This window comes from Neovison vison, chromosome 1 (genome assembly GCF_020171115.1).
Source record: "Neovison vison isolate M4711 chromosome 1, ASM_NN_V1, whole genome shotgun sequence".
NCBI classification, from domain to species: domain Eukaryota; kingdom Metazoa; phylum Chordata; class Mammalia; order Carnivora; family Mustelidae; genus Neogale; species Neogale vison.
The window spans coordinates 53,364,032-53,377,565 of record NC_058091.1 but is presented as its reverse complement, the minus strand read 5'-3'; the positions used below and the strand labels follow the sequence as shown (position 1 = coordinate 53,377,565).

Below are 13,534 nucleotides of genomic sequence, written 5' to 3'. Positions count from 1 at the left end.
AACCTGTGTTAGAGTTTGGCCAGATAGCCCTATGCTTCTCCTACACTTCCAAAGATAAGGGGCTTGAAGCTACCTGCCTTCACAAAGAAGGGGAGGATTGCTTGTAAATTATATCTCACCAAATTGATTCTTATAAAAGGTGGAGGGAAGGAAACCTAGTGGTACCTGAGCAAAAGAAAACCAGTGAACTTGTCATACCCATTGGCACATGCATAGGTCTTGTGGTTTTCATGTGTCAGAAATGTTCCTCGCCGGATTGGCTGGCGGGGGCCCCTCCCAGTCCGCGCGGCTAGCGCGGGTCCAGGCGCGCGGCAGGCGCGCCTCCCTCGCCCCACCCCTTCCAGATCCGGGCCCAGGCGGTGCCAGCAGCCCCAGGACCATTGAATCTGCCGCTGCGTCCGACGGGCCCCTTCGCTCAGCAGTTCCGCTCAGCGGAGACACTGCCTGGGGCTGGGTCCTCAGCCGCTTCGTCTGCCTCTCCCGCCTCCGTCCGCTCGAGTTCTCTCGCCTCTGCCTCAAGTGTAAGAAGGGAAAGTTGGGCGACACTGAGCAGTTTCTCCCGGACAGAGGTCCAGTCCCGCTAGGATGAGAGACAGGTGCCCTCTCGCGCAGCCCCGGCCCGGCCACAGGAAGCACGTTCTGCCTCCCGGCCCGCGGGTTCCTTCAGAAGCCACTCGGCGCCTGACCTGGGACTCCCCCCGACTCGGGGCCACGATGGGACCCACGGCCGCCACCAAGTTCACGGGGCGCTTGCCGCTCCTGTTTCTGCTGCTGCTGCTGCTGCTGCGCAAGATTGCGGCGGCGTCCTCGGGGTTGGGCGTGGGCGCGTCGAGCGGCGGAGGAGAGACAGGTGAATCCCGGGGCCTTGGTACTCTTGTCGCCGACTGGGGCCGCCGCCGCCCCGCCCCCCTCAGGTCCCCGCGGCGGGCACCTTCCCGGTTCGGCGGAGTCCGCCCGGACTTTGTCCCCCTGCGGTACGGAAAAGATGGGACCTGGACCATCTCATACCACGGACTGCCAGGCTCTAGGCGCGCGGAGCGGGGGAGTAGGTGGGGAGAGGCTGCGGTGGGGAGCCTGCGGTCGGCCCCAGCCCCCACCTGCCTCTCTGTGAGCGGGTACCCAGTCCCGGAGCCCCGGGCTATGTGCAGGACAGGGCGATCGCGCACGGCCTGGACCCCACACAACCGCGCGACTCTGCCACTGACGCAACTTCTCCGTGCGTCACCATCCCCGCTCCTCCAGCGCTCCCCATCGATGTATTTTGTGGACCTCTTTGCGGTTCTTGGTTGGTTTGTTTGGGGAGTTTCTTCTGTTTGTTTGGCTCCTATTTCTATATCATTCTCACTTATGCACTTCTCTGAGCCTGGGAATCCCTTCCTCTCCTCTCTGCTCGGGAAATTCTTGATAATCGTGTCAGTGCAGCGCGGGACCGGCCTGTCTTCACTTTACGGGCACCCATCCTTGAAGCACATTAGCGCCATCTCCAGGGCCTTGCTGAATCCTGCGACCCATGATCCTGAACTCTCCCTGGTCTGGCTTTGGGAGTCTGTCCTCACCCTGCCCCCACCCTGCCCAGCTCCTCTGGAGCAGCCCCCTCCCTGCCCTTCATCTTCCTACCGGACAGTGGCCTGCATCCTGACAGTCCTCAAACATGTAGGCCTCCTGTGCTATGGTCAGGCTGGCATGTCCCTGGACTGGGTAGAGTGACTGAGGTAGGGGTTGCCATGGTAGGCCTGGGTTCCTATCTGGGGCTATGTGGTCTCCTGCAAGACAGAGGCATCCTGATCCTATCCCAACAAGGGAAGAGCACCAGCCTCCAAGGCTAGGGGAGCTGCTGTGCAGGGACAGTCCTTGCTCTGTCTTGCCCACATTCTAGTGCTGTCACTTGGATGGCAGAAGGGTGCCTGCTGCTTTTTTATTTCCAGCCCCAACCTCCACCTGTGTTTTCCCTTCGCAGATGCTCTCTCGCTTTCCTACCATTTCTTCATCACATCTAAGGCCAGGCCTGGACAACCTTGGTGTGAGGTTCAAGGCCAGAAAAATGGCAAAAAATTTCTTTCCTATGACTGTCAGACGAAGGATTTCAAACCCATTGGTCCTCGGGGGATGAAGCTGAAGGACAGAGTATTTTGGCAGAAACAGGAGGAAACTGTGGAACTCCTGGTGGAAGAGTTCAGAAAGAAACTGCTGGACATCAAAGCAGAGAATTTCACTAAGAGCCGTAAGTCTGAAGGCCCAGAGCAGAAGGAGAACACTTTGTCAGGGCGGGGGAGCTAAGGTGGTCTCGTAAATCTTCGAAGTGGGTCCCACACATGTGGCCCAGCAGCCAGGGTAGACAAGGAGGCCAGAGCAGGACCAGGAGGGCTGGGAGTGGGCTGAGGAGTGCACAGTGTGTGGGACAAAGGATTGGTCAGGACCAGAGGTTGACTTGTTTCTCTGCTGGGGGCAGGGACAGGTTCTCTCACCATGCAGGGCAGGCTCATGTGTGAGCGTGGGGCCGATGGACACACCAGAGCATCCTGGCAGTTTTGCTTCAATGAGCCGATAACCTACCTCTTTGACCCGAAGAAAGGAAAGTGGACAGTGGATCCTTCTGGAGGCCAACAGGTTAAGGACATGTTGGATGGTGACAGAGAGCTGACCATGCTGCTCGTGAGGACCTCAAATGGAGACTGTCAGAGCTGGCTCCAGCAAGTGTGGGAGCACCGGGATGAAACGCAGGAGACCACAGGTAACTCAGAAGACTGAGTGGACGGCTGGTTCTCTTGCGGTGAGCTCCACTTGCTCCACAGTGTGGGGTTGTGTGTGTGTGTGTAAGTGGTGCATACATGATGAGTTGTTCTTAGGAGTACAAGGGCCACTAGTATGTCCTAGCATTCTTCCTTTCCCGTCTCACGTCCTGGCATCTCTCCCTACCGCACATACCTTTGGTCCTCTCACTGTGGATTTCTTACTGGGCCCAACCTGAAGGCTTCATTCTGTTTCCAGAGATTTACTTTTTACTGTTCCCTTTTCTGAGCCTCTTTGGTGTTTTTTCATCTCCTCTGCTGTCTTTCTTGAAATCCTTCAATGCCAGGTGAAATGTCAGCTCCTGACAAATGTCTCTGTCACCATCCATACATATCCCCTCCTCTTCTGTCACAGTGGAGTGACTGTCTATATGGAAAGCCTTGCTTCCCCCATTAGCTGTATGATCTGCATGAACTGCCCTCCCTTTCATTCTCAGGACTGGTCACAGTGGCTGCCACAAACATGGTGGAAGGAAGACATCTGGGCTGTAGGATTACCTGGGGCAGCAGCAGCTAAAGACTCATGCCCCCAGTTTGGAGCTCCAGACCAGGGCTGTCACTACTGTGTTTCCATTTCAGGAGTACCGGCCACAACCCTGCATGTAGCTCTGGTCAAAGGCGCAGCCATCAGGCCGATTGCTTCCGTTTTCCTTGTGGTCCTCACGCACTCAATCGTCCTTGTCGTCCAAGGCATAGTCCTTTGAGTAACAGGTACTGTGGGTAGAACTGAGTCAGAAGTGAGAGGCAGATGGCCTGAGGTGAGCACAGAGAAAGGTGAATAGCAAGCCTTTGTCCTATTGCCTGAACCTTCTCACCTGAATATGAGACCAGATGTGTTGGACTAGATTAGCTTCTCCCAAGAAAGAGACTCATCAGGAGCTGCTGATGTAGAGGTTGAGGTACATAATTATTACAAGGGATTGGCTCACGACTAGGGGGTCTGTGAGTTGGAGTAACAGGGAAGCTGGTGGTGGGGTTCCAGCACAAACCTGAACGCCTGAGAATCAGGGCCTCAGCGGTGTAAGTCTAGGTCCTGTTCCAAAGAACAAAAAGAACAAAACTAGGTCCAGGAGTGCTAATCATGAATGCCCAGGGCAGCAGAAGGATGGCCCAGCCAAACTGAGAGCAACGTCACCTTTCCTCCACCGTTTGTTCCATTCAGGCCCTTGCGGATTCGATGAGGACAGTCTTCTTAACTCAGTCTACTGATTCAAATGCCCATCTCTTCCAGAAACACTCTCTAGACAGACCCAGAAAGAACGTTTTCCTAGCTACTGGGGTGTCCCTTGGCCCAGTTGAGTTGACCTGGAAAAGGAGTCTCACATTGCTTGGTTGTAGTTACGTGGGCAAGCTTAGCCTTGAGCTCTGATAGCGCCTCGCTAAGGCTGATGGGAAAGCACAGGGCTCTCCCTTCCCTAACCCCAAACTTTACATCCGGTTTTTGCTAAAAGGATTGAGCAAAATCAGGCCTGACTCAGACCAGCTTTTCACCTGGGGAGGCGCCCAAGTGGGGGGTGGTGTACAGACAGTAGGAGCACCGGGCACGGATAGCACTTTGGTTTGGGGGAGAGCAGCTGGTGGCTGCACGTGATGTGTCCTAGGGATGGGAGACCTCTCCATGCTGCATCTCCATGCTGAACCAAAGAAGAGGGGTGGGAAGGCTGTTGCCCACCCAACCAAAGGCTGGCTTGCAGGGTTCTGCTCCCATACAATTCAGCTTGGGTGGTGGCAGCTAAGAAAGAGGGCCCATGGGAGACTCTCCAGGATGAGATTCGAAGGCCAGAGATCCAGGGTACCCCAGGATATCTGGCTCAGCCCTGGTGCTCTCACCTGGCAGCTAGCCTCCTATGGAGCCCAGAGCCCCAGCCCGCTGAACTGCCGGTACCTTGAGCAGAGGTGCCTCAGAGTGCCTCAGGAGGGGGCATTGAATTGCTGTTGGAATGGGATGCTGTCACCTGACCAGACCAGGAAAGGGTGTGGCAGGGCAAGGACAGTCACACTCAGACCTTGTGTTCAGCTACCAAGTCGAGGAGAGGCTGAGGACAAGGGAAGATGGATCTTTGCCTGTAACCTTCCCCAAGGCTACAGGGACAAGGAACCATCGCTTTCTGGGTAGGGCTCCCAGCTACTCTCTCAGGCCTTCCCACCAGAGGGGGGCCAGGATCTATGTCATGGGAACAGATGAATCATTGGTGGCTTTAGTCTTGAGCCTAGGTGTCCAGGAGTAGGGCCTGAGGCTGACTGTTTTGTGGTAATGAGGGAAGAGTTTGGTCAGGCTGCTGGACCCAGGGGTTGGGTGGCCCAGGGTCGGGGGGGGGGAGTGTAAGGTGATACTCGACCCTCAGTGTGAGCTGGGCTTTGAGCCAGGCAGTAACTAGGGAGGCAGAAGCCCAGGAGGACTGACCCACGATTTCCTCAGCCACTGGAACAAGCTCCTATTTCTCTTTTAGAGGCTGAAGTTGCTAAAAGAAGGGCCTGAGGATGTGCTCTTCTGCACCTGCTCTCCCTTCTGGTGAGTGACCTTCTACCTGCTGTTCATGTCCACCAACGGGACCTTCGATCCCTATGGCGAAAGCGGAATCCTCCAGTCTTCCAGGAGATTGTGATTATGGTGGAGATGTAGTATTTCCCTGCCTTCATTCTCCGTCATGATGATCCGCCTCTGCTCTTTTTCTTAACACTGTGTTCTGGTGCTAACTGTTGGGACTCCTGGACTTGGCCTTCTAACTGCCTGAACAAGAATTCTGAACAAAGAGATTATTTCCCAAGTTCTCCTTTGGTATTGGAAATCAGACACTTGTCAATATCATGAGCTGCTCATTGCTGAAAGAACACTGTGTGAAAGAAGAGAATCTCAGGGCTTCTTTCTTTTGAGACTCAGATCTTTTAAATAGAACAAGATTATATTTATGATAGTTTATCCTTTAAACTTTAATTTATCCTTTAAATAAGTATTTAAATAAAATATTAAAGGTTACATTATTTCAGAAGTGCACACTATAAAACAGTGGAAATAAATGGCATTCAGTCTCTCTGAAACCACCTCTCAAGTAGTCATTTGTAAGTGTCAAACATGATCCTGACACTCTGGGTGCAGAAAAAATTCTGGAAATGAAGCAATGAGATTTGGATTTCCCCGGACCAGACATCTCCAGCAGTGACTCTCCTTTGTTTCCTCCCCTCCAACTCACCTCCTTCAAGGCACAGTGAGTCTTCAAGAAGGAAACAGATCTGCTTCTAAAAGTTGAGATGCCCTTCAACAGGCGAATGGATAAAGAAGATGTGATCCATAAAAATAAGCCATCAGAAAGGATGAATACCCAACTTTTGCATCACATAGATGGGACTGGAGGAGATTATGCTGAGCAAAATAAGTCAAGCAGAGAAAGTCAATTATTTGGTTTCACTTACTTGTGGAGCATAAGGAATAACACGGAGAACATTAGGAGAAGGAAGGGGAAAATGAAGGGGGAGGAATCGGAGGGGGAGATGAACCATGGGAGACTGTGGACTCTGAGAAACTGGGAGTTTTAGAGGGGGAGGGTGGGGGGATGGGTGAGCCTGGTGGTGGGTATTAAGGAGGGCACGTATCACATATCACTGGTGTTTATGCATACAGTGAATCATGGAACACTACATCAAAAACTAACGATGTACTATATGGTGACTAACATAACATAATAAAAAATAGTAATAATAAAAAATTGTTTTATCATGGACAAAGGATGAATATCCAGAATATATAAAGAGCTCCTACAAACACACTGGAACAAGTATGGTTCTCCAAAGCTACAGTACATGGCAAATAAGCCTATGAAAAGATTGAAAATCTCACAAATAATAAAGAAAACTCCACTTGGAAGGACAATAGGAATGGACAAAGGTGGTAAAAGGTACAAACTTGCAGGTATGAGGCTCATAAATTCTGGGGATTAATGTGCAGCATAGTGACAATAGTTAATATTATTGAACTGTATATTTGTTCTTTTTTTTTAAAAAGATTTGATTTATTCATTTGACAGAGATTACAAGTAGGCAGAGAAGCAGGCAGGGAGAGAGGAAAAGAAGCAGACTTCCTGCTGAGCAGCGAGCCCGACACACTCCATCCCAGGAACCTGAGATCATAACCCAAGCCGAAGGCAGAGGCCTTAACCCACTGAGGCACCCAGGCACCCCTATTTGTTCATTTTTTTAAAAACACAAATGTCTATTACTTTAATATATTAAAAATTCAAATTCTATCCAGCCAACTTGAAATATATTATATAACCAGAGAATACAAAGGGGAAAAAGCCAGTGATTGGAAACTGAATCTTACCCAGAAAATTCAAAAGGAAACTTATTATATATTCATATAATTCCAGGGTTAACTAAGTCCTGCCAGAACTATTTCTTAAAACACACCATCTTTTATTATGACAAATCTTTAATGTCACATTGCTTAAAATTTTCATTAAACTTTTACTTATCAAATTTAGCCTAAAATTGGAAACCAATTCCTCTTCACATTTACATAATTCAGGTCAATTAGTTGCTTAATAAATATGGTATCTTGTTTACTGACTAGTATGAGAAAATCTGATTTTTTTTTTATTAGAAGCCATTATTGGGGCACCTGGGTAGCTCAGTCCAGTAAGTATTTGTCTTCTGCTCAGGTGAGGATCCCGGGATGCTGAGAGGCAAGTCCACCCTCGTGGCCTCTGCCTGCCTCCTGCTCAGTGCTCAGGGTTCGGCCTGCTCCCCCCACCCCATTGCACCCCCCTCACCCCTACCCCATCTTCTCTCCTTCTCTCTCTCAAATAAAAAAAATGTAATGATCATTGAGCTTCCCCAAGTTGCTAGGTCCATTAACACTGGTATAAAAACCATGTGCTCCTGGGATGGGGCGAAGCCCAGGACCACCCACAGGTAGCATGCTCAGCTCCCCCTCAAGGAGGCAGAACATACAACTCTGCTTGGGTGGTGGCAGGTAAGACAGAGGGTCCATGGGAGAGACTCTGCAGGATGAGATTTGAAGGCCAGAGCTCCCCTGGGATACCTGGGATACCTGGCTCAGCCCTGGTGATACCTCGGATACCTGGTGCTCTCATCGGGCAGCTAGCCTCCTGCAGAGCCCAGACCCCCAGCCAACTGAACTGTCCCTGCTTGAGCAGAGGTCTCTCAGGAGGGAGGGGGCATTGAGTTGCTGTTGGAATGGGCAGGAAAGGGTGTGGCAGGACAAGGACAGTCACACTCAGATCTTGTGTTCAGCTACCAAGGTGAGGAAAGGCTGCAAGGGAAGACACATTTGTGTCTAAAAGTCTCCCCAACGATCCAGAAACCAGGATTCAGGTCCCTTTCTTTGGGTAGGGCTCCCAGCCCCTCCTTTATGGCTTCTGATCCAGAGGTTGGGTCAAGATCTAATTAAAGGGAACAGATGATTCATTCCTGGTTTTAGTCTTTTTTTTTTTTTTTTAATTGCATGGAGCACTGGGTGTGGTGCAAAAACAATGAATACTGTTACACTGAAAAAAAAAATTAAATTAAAAAAAAAAAGAAGTACTTTCAGCCAGAGATTAGGCAGATCCTTATTCAAATCTTTAAAGCTTTGATTAAACATAAAAATGAAATTGAAAAAAATATATTTTATTTATTAATTTGACAGAGGCACAGCAAAAGAGGGAACACAAACAGGGGGAGTGGGAGAGGGAGAAGCAGACTTCCCACTGAGCAGGGAGCCCAATGCGATGCAGGGCTCAATTTCAGGACCCTGGGATCATGACCTGAGGAGAAGGCAGATGCTCAAGGACTGAGCCACCCAGACTCCCCCCTGGTTTTAGTCTTGAGCCCCACTTTTTGGTAGGGGGCCTGGAACTAACTCTGTTGTGCTAATGAGGGAAGAGTGTGTTCAGGTTCTGGACCCAGGGGTTGGGGAGTTGTGGGGGTGGGGGGATGCTGGGCCATCAGTGAGGACAGGTCTTTGAGACAGGGAGTGACTGGGGGAGGGTTTAGGGGACAGTAGGACTGACCCAGGATTTCCTCAGCCACTTGAACAAGCTCCTATCTGTCTTTGAGAGGCTGAGGTTGCTACAAGGAGCCCCTGGGATGTGCTCTCCTGCATCTACTGTCCCTCCTGGGGAGTGTTCTTTCCACCATCTGCTGTTCACCTTAACCGACAGGAGCTTCGGTTCCTAGAGCAAAGGAAGAATCCTCCAGATCGCGATGATTAGGGGGGAGATGGAACATTTCATTGCCTTCATTCTCGGTTATGATAATCCACCTTTGCCCTCTTTCATAACATTAATGCTGTTTTCTGTTGGTGCTAGCTGCTGGAATCCCAACAGTTTGCCTTCTCACTGCTTAAACAAGAATTTTGTATGAAGAGAGTATTGCGCAACCTCTCCTTTGGTAGTGAAAGTGAGATACTTGTCAGTGATTCTGTTCATTGTTTAAAAAATATTATATGACATTAGAGAACCTCGGGGATTCTTTCTCTCTTTTGTGACACAACCTCAAGTCCTTTAAATAAAACAAGATTAGAGAGGAGAGCTAAGGTGGTAGAGTAGTGGGAGCACCCAAGGCCTCCCTCATCTCTCGAACACAGCTAGATAAACATCATATCATTCTGAACACCCAAGACAGTGATCTGAAGATGAACAGAACAAACTACACAATGAGAGGGAGAAAAGAGGCCATGTCATCATGGAAGTAGGAGTTGCGGAGGTGTGATTTGGGGGAGAAGGGTACTGCAGGGGCTGCAGCGGGGAGGGGGCCCTGGTCATGGAGAGAAGTGATGGAGAGGAAGACAGAGGGAGAGAGGAGCGCACGGGGGGATCCCACAAGGCAAACAGTTCCTCAAAGCCATTGACTGGGAAAACGAGATGGGTTGATGACAGTTTTCACAACAACCAACAGAGTTCAAAGACTGGAGTTTTAGAAGTCTGCAGTGTGGCTGGTGTGGAGTCTGGCAGGCTCCAGCCTGGGAGCTGAGAGTGTGATCTGAGGCTCCCCTGGGATGCACTGGGAAAGAGGGTTCTTACTTCTTAGGGTGCATCTGGGAGAGGTGGCCTTGACTCTGAGGGTACAGAAGAGCCAGTGGGCACCATCGTGTTCCCGCCCCCAGCCCCTTAGCATAGCGGCAGAAACACCTCCTGAGGGCCGCCACTAACCTTGAGGCTGGCTTTTGGCTGCACTTGACTCCAAACTCCAAGCTCCTTTGCCTTGGTGTGGCTTCCTCTCTGGGCGAAAGCTTCATCAGTCCGAGCATAGGAGACCTTCCCCCAAAGGATCAGTACAGGTCCTGGCCACACCACATTCCTAAAGTTTGTAGATTTGGAACACAGCCAGTGTGCCTGGTAGAGAGCACAGGTGCACTGCATTGAGGGGAAGGGCGGGTAGAAGGGTGGGGTGGCAGATGGCCTGGACACAGACAGGGTGAAGGCAGGGATCTGAGGGTTGCCTGGGACACATGAGAGGAGATCGTTCACTTTCTGTGAGGGCTTCCTAGACAGCGGCAAGTGCAACCTTCCCTCTCTCGGAGGAGGAAGTGGGCTACCCCCCTGCCCATCAGCAGGGACTGACTTCCGGAGCAGCACAGTGGAGGCCTGAGCCTCTTACGCCACTCCCCACCCCCTGCGCTCTGCGGGTGCTTCTTCCCTAGGGCAAGTGCGCCAGAGAACCAGAGCCACGGGCCCTCCACTAGAAGCAGCACAGTCCCCACACGCCCCAAGTCTACTCACCACGGAGCGCTGTAAGCTTCAGCTCTAGTGGGAATAGCATCAGAAAGCATCTACTTTAACATAGAAAGCATGTTACATAGAAAGCATCTACTTTAACAAGTAGACTCCAGCACTCCACACTCTGGACACTCTGGAGGGCACACCCAGTTAAAACTATAAAAATTCGTCTTACTTTGTCACTGGTCTGAACACTGCCCGCTGCAGACAAGCGGAAACTCAGCAGAGGACCGACGAGGGAAAGAGCAAGCAGCCTAACCACAGCAGCCGAGGGGGGTGGGGGGAACCCCAGAGACACTTCCTCAAGCTCCTGCCGCTGGACAGGATATGACTCTTCTTTATGGCACATTTCTCAGGAGCAAGAACATAACAGATATTCTTTTTCAAATTATATATATGTTTATATACATAAACACACAATATATATACACATATATATTTTTAAAATATTAATATATAAAATATGTAAAAATAAATATAATTTAAAAAAAATACATGTATATATTATATATACCTATATATGTGTATATATGTAAAATATATATATACATGTATATATATATATTTTTAAAGATTTTATTTATTTATTTGACAGAGATCACAAGTAGGCAGAGAGGCAGGCAGAGAGAGAGGAAGGGAAGCAGGCCTCCTGCTGAGCAGAGAGCCCGATGCGGGGCTCGATCCCAGGACCCTGAGATCATGACCTGAGCCGAAGGCAGCGGCTTAACCCACTGAGCCACCCAGGCGCCCATGTATATTTTTTAAAGATTTTATTTATTTGACAGAGAGAGACACAGTGAGAGAGGGAATATAAGCAGGGGGAGTGAGAGAGGGAGAAGCAGGCTTCCCGCCCGAGCAGGCAGCTTGATTTGGGGATAGATCTTTTTTTTTTTTTTTCCAATTTATTTATTTTCAGAAAAACAGTATTCATTATTTTTTCACCACACCCAGTGCTCCATGCAAGCCGTGCCCTCTATAATACCCACCACCTGGTACCCCAACCTCCCACCCCCCCGCCACTTCAAACCCCTCAGACTGTTTTTCAGAGTCCATAGTCTCTCATGGTTCACCTCCCCTTCCAATTTACCCAAATTCCCTACTCCTCTCTAACGCCCCTTGTCCTCCATGCTATTTGTTATGCTCCACAAATAAGGGAAACCATATGATAATTGACTCTCTCTGCTTGACTTATTTCACTCAGCAAGAACCAAGATGCCTTTCAACAGATGAATGGATAAGGAAGATGTGGTCCATATACACTATGGAGTATTATGCCTCCATCAGAAAGGATGAATACCCAACTTTTGTAGCAACATGGACGGGACTGGAAGAGATTATGCTGGGGATAGATCTTAGTACCCTGGGATCATGATCTGAGCTGAAGACAGCCGCTTAATAACCAAGCCACCCAGGCACCCTATTATACATAAACTTACTGTCATTTTCTTTTTTCTTCACGTTTTATTTAAATTCAGTTAATTGACATATAGCGTATTATTAGTTTCAGTCGCAAGTTAGGGATTCATCAGCGGCATATAATACCTGATTCTCATTACATCACGTGCCCTCCCTAATGCCTGTTACCCCATCCCCCCCCCACCATCCCCTCCAGCAACCCTCAGTCTCCTATGATTAAGAGTCTCTTATGGTTTGTCTCCCTCTCTGATTTCCCTTATTTTGTTTTTTGCTCCCTTCCCCTTTGATTAGATTTTAGTTCTTTTATTTCTCCAGTGGGGGATTCTCTAGTGTCTTCTGTGCTTTTTTCAAGCCCAGCTAGTATCTTTATAATCGTTATTCTGAATTCTAGTTCCGACATCTTACTAATGTCCATGCTGATTAGATCCCTGGCAGTCAGTACTTGTTCTCTTTTTTTTTTTTTTTTAAGATTTTATTTATTTATTTGACAGATAGAGATCACAAATAGGCAGAGAGGCAGGCAGAGAGAGAGAGAGGAGGAAGCAGGCTCCCTGCCGAGCAGAGAGCCCGATGCGGGGCTCGATCCCAGGACCCTGAGATCATGACCTGAGCCGAAGGCAGCGGCTTAACCCACTGAGCCACCCAGGTGCCCCCTTGTTCTCTTTTTTGAGGTGAGTTTTCTCATTTTCTCCTTCTGTCCAGAGAAGAATAGAGGAATGGGAGAACAAAGTACTAAAATGGCAACAATGACCCCAAAATATCAACTCTTCATGAATTTACATGTCATTCTTGCCCAGGGGCTATGCTAACCTTCTCTCTATTGTTTCAGTTTTAGTATATGTGCTGCTGAAGTGAGTACCTGGTTTGATATTCTTACTCTGCACTCAGTTGCGAGGTCCCACAGAAGGGAAGAGAGGATGATTCATTTAGCCTGAGGATGTGGAATGGTTAATTTTGCCTGTCCACTTGGAGAATATTTTGGATAAAATTGACATTTAAATTGGTGACCTTCAAGTAAAGGAGAATGTCCTTCAGAACATTGCTTGGCCTTGTCAAATCAGTGGAAGGCCTGAAAAGAACAAGAATGACTTCCCCCAAAGAACGGGGAATTCTCCCACAGATTGCCTTCAGATTCCCTCTGCACCATTGAGTCTCCTGGGCTTCAGGATGCTGGCCAGCACTGCAGGTCCACGTGGAGTTGACGGCCTCCGTAGGCACATGAGTAAATCTCTCATTATCTCTCTGCCCGTCTACATGTCACACTAGTTCCATTTTCTGGAGAAGTCTGACCAAAATAGGTGGGTGAGGAAGACTTAACAGCAGGTGATATTTGTGCCCAGCTTTCACAGGACACAGGCTGTTGGCCCAAGTGATCCAGAAGGAAGGTTCTAGAACAGAAAGCCTGGAGGCTGATGGTGAGAACCTGAAGGATTTGGAGAGGGAGAGATTTAAGGAGGTAAAATGGGCCAGGGAAGTTTTGTGGGAAATCCCTTAACAGTCATGAGTTTCAGGCAGAAAAATCACTGAGAACACACTGTCCGCAGAAGACTTAGAGGGTGATCTAATCTCCAAAGAGCTGACTCAGGTGCCTGCCATCTCCTTCACCAAAGTGAG

The 13,534-nt window shown here is 49.4% G+C and overlaps 1 protein-coding gene and 1 non-coding gene across 2 annotated transcripts; one reads left to right on the top strand and one right to left on the bottom strand.

Annotated features, from left to right (window-relative positions):
- Window positions 1-477: 477 nt before the first annotated feature.
- LOC122898897 (UL16-binding protein 2-like) lies at window positions 478-5,771 on the top strand. Its single transcript, XM_044236562.1, has 5 exons — window positions 478-850; window positions 1,958-2,221; window positions 2,450-2,731; window positions 3,369-3,500; window positions 5,240-5,771. The coding sequence occupies exons 1-4, from the start codon at window positions 586-588 to the stop codon at window positions 3,491-3,493; spliced, it is 936 nt and encodes a 311-aa protein (XP_044092497.1). The 5' UTR covers window positions 478-585; the 3' UTR covers window positions 3,494-3,500; window positions 5,240-5,771.
- Window positions 5,772-12,672: 6,901 nt separating this feature from the next.
- LOC122897856 lies at window positions 12,673-12,779 on the bottom strand. Its single transcript, XR_006382691.1, has one exon. It is a non-coding gene; the product is annotated as a U6 spliceosomal RNA (small nuclear RNA).
- Window positions 12,780-13,534: the final 755 nt, after the last annotated feature.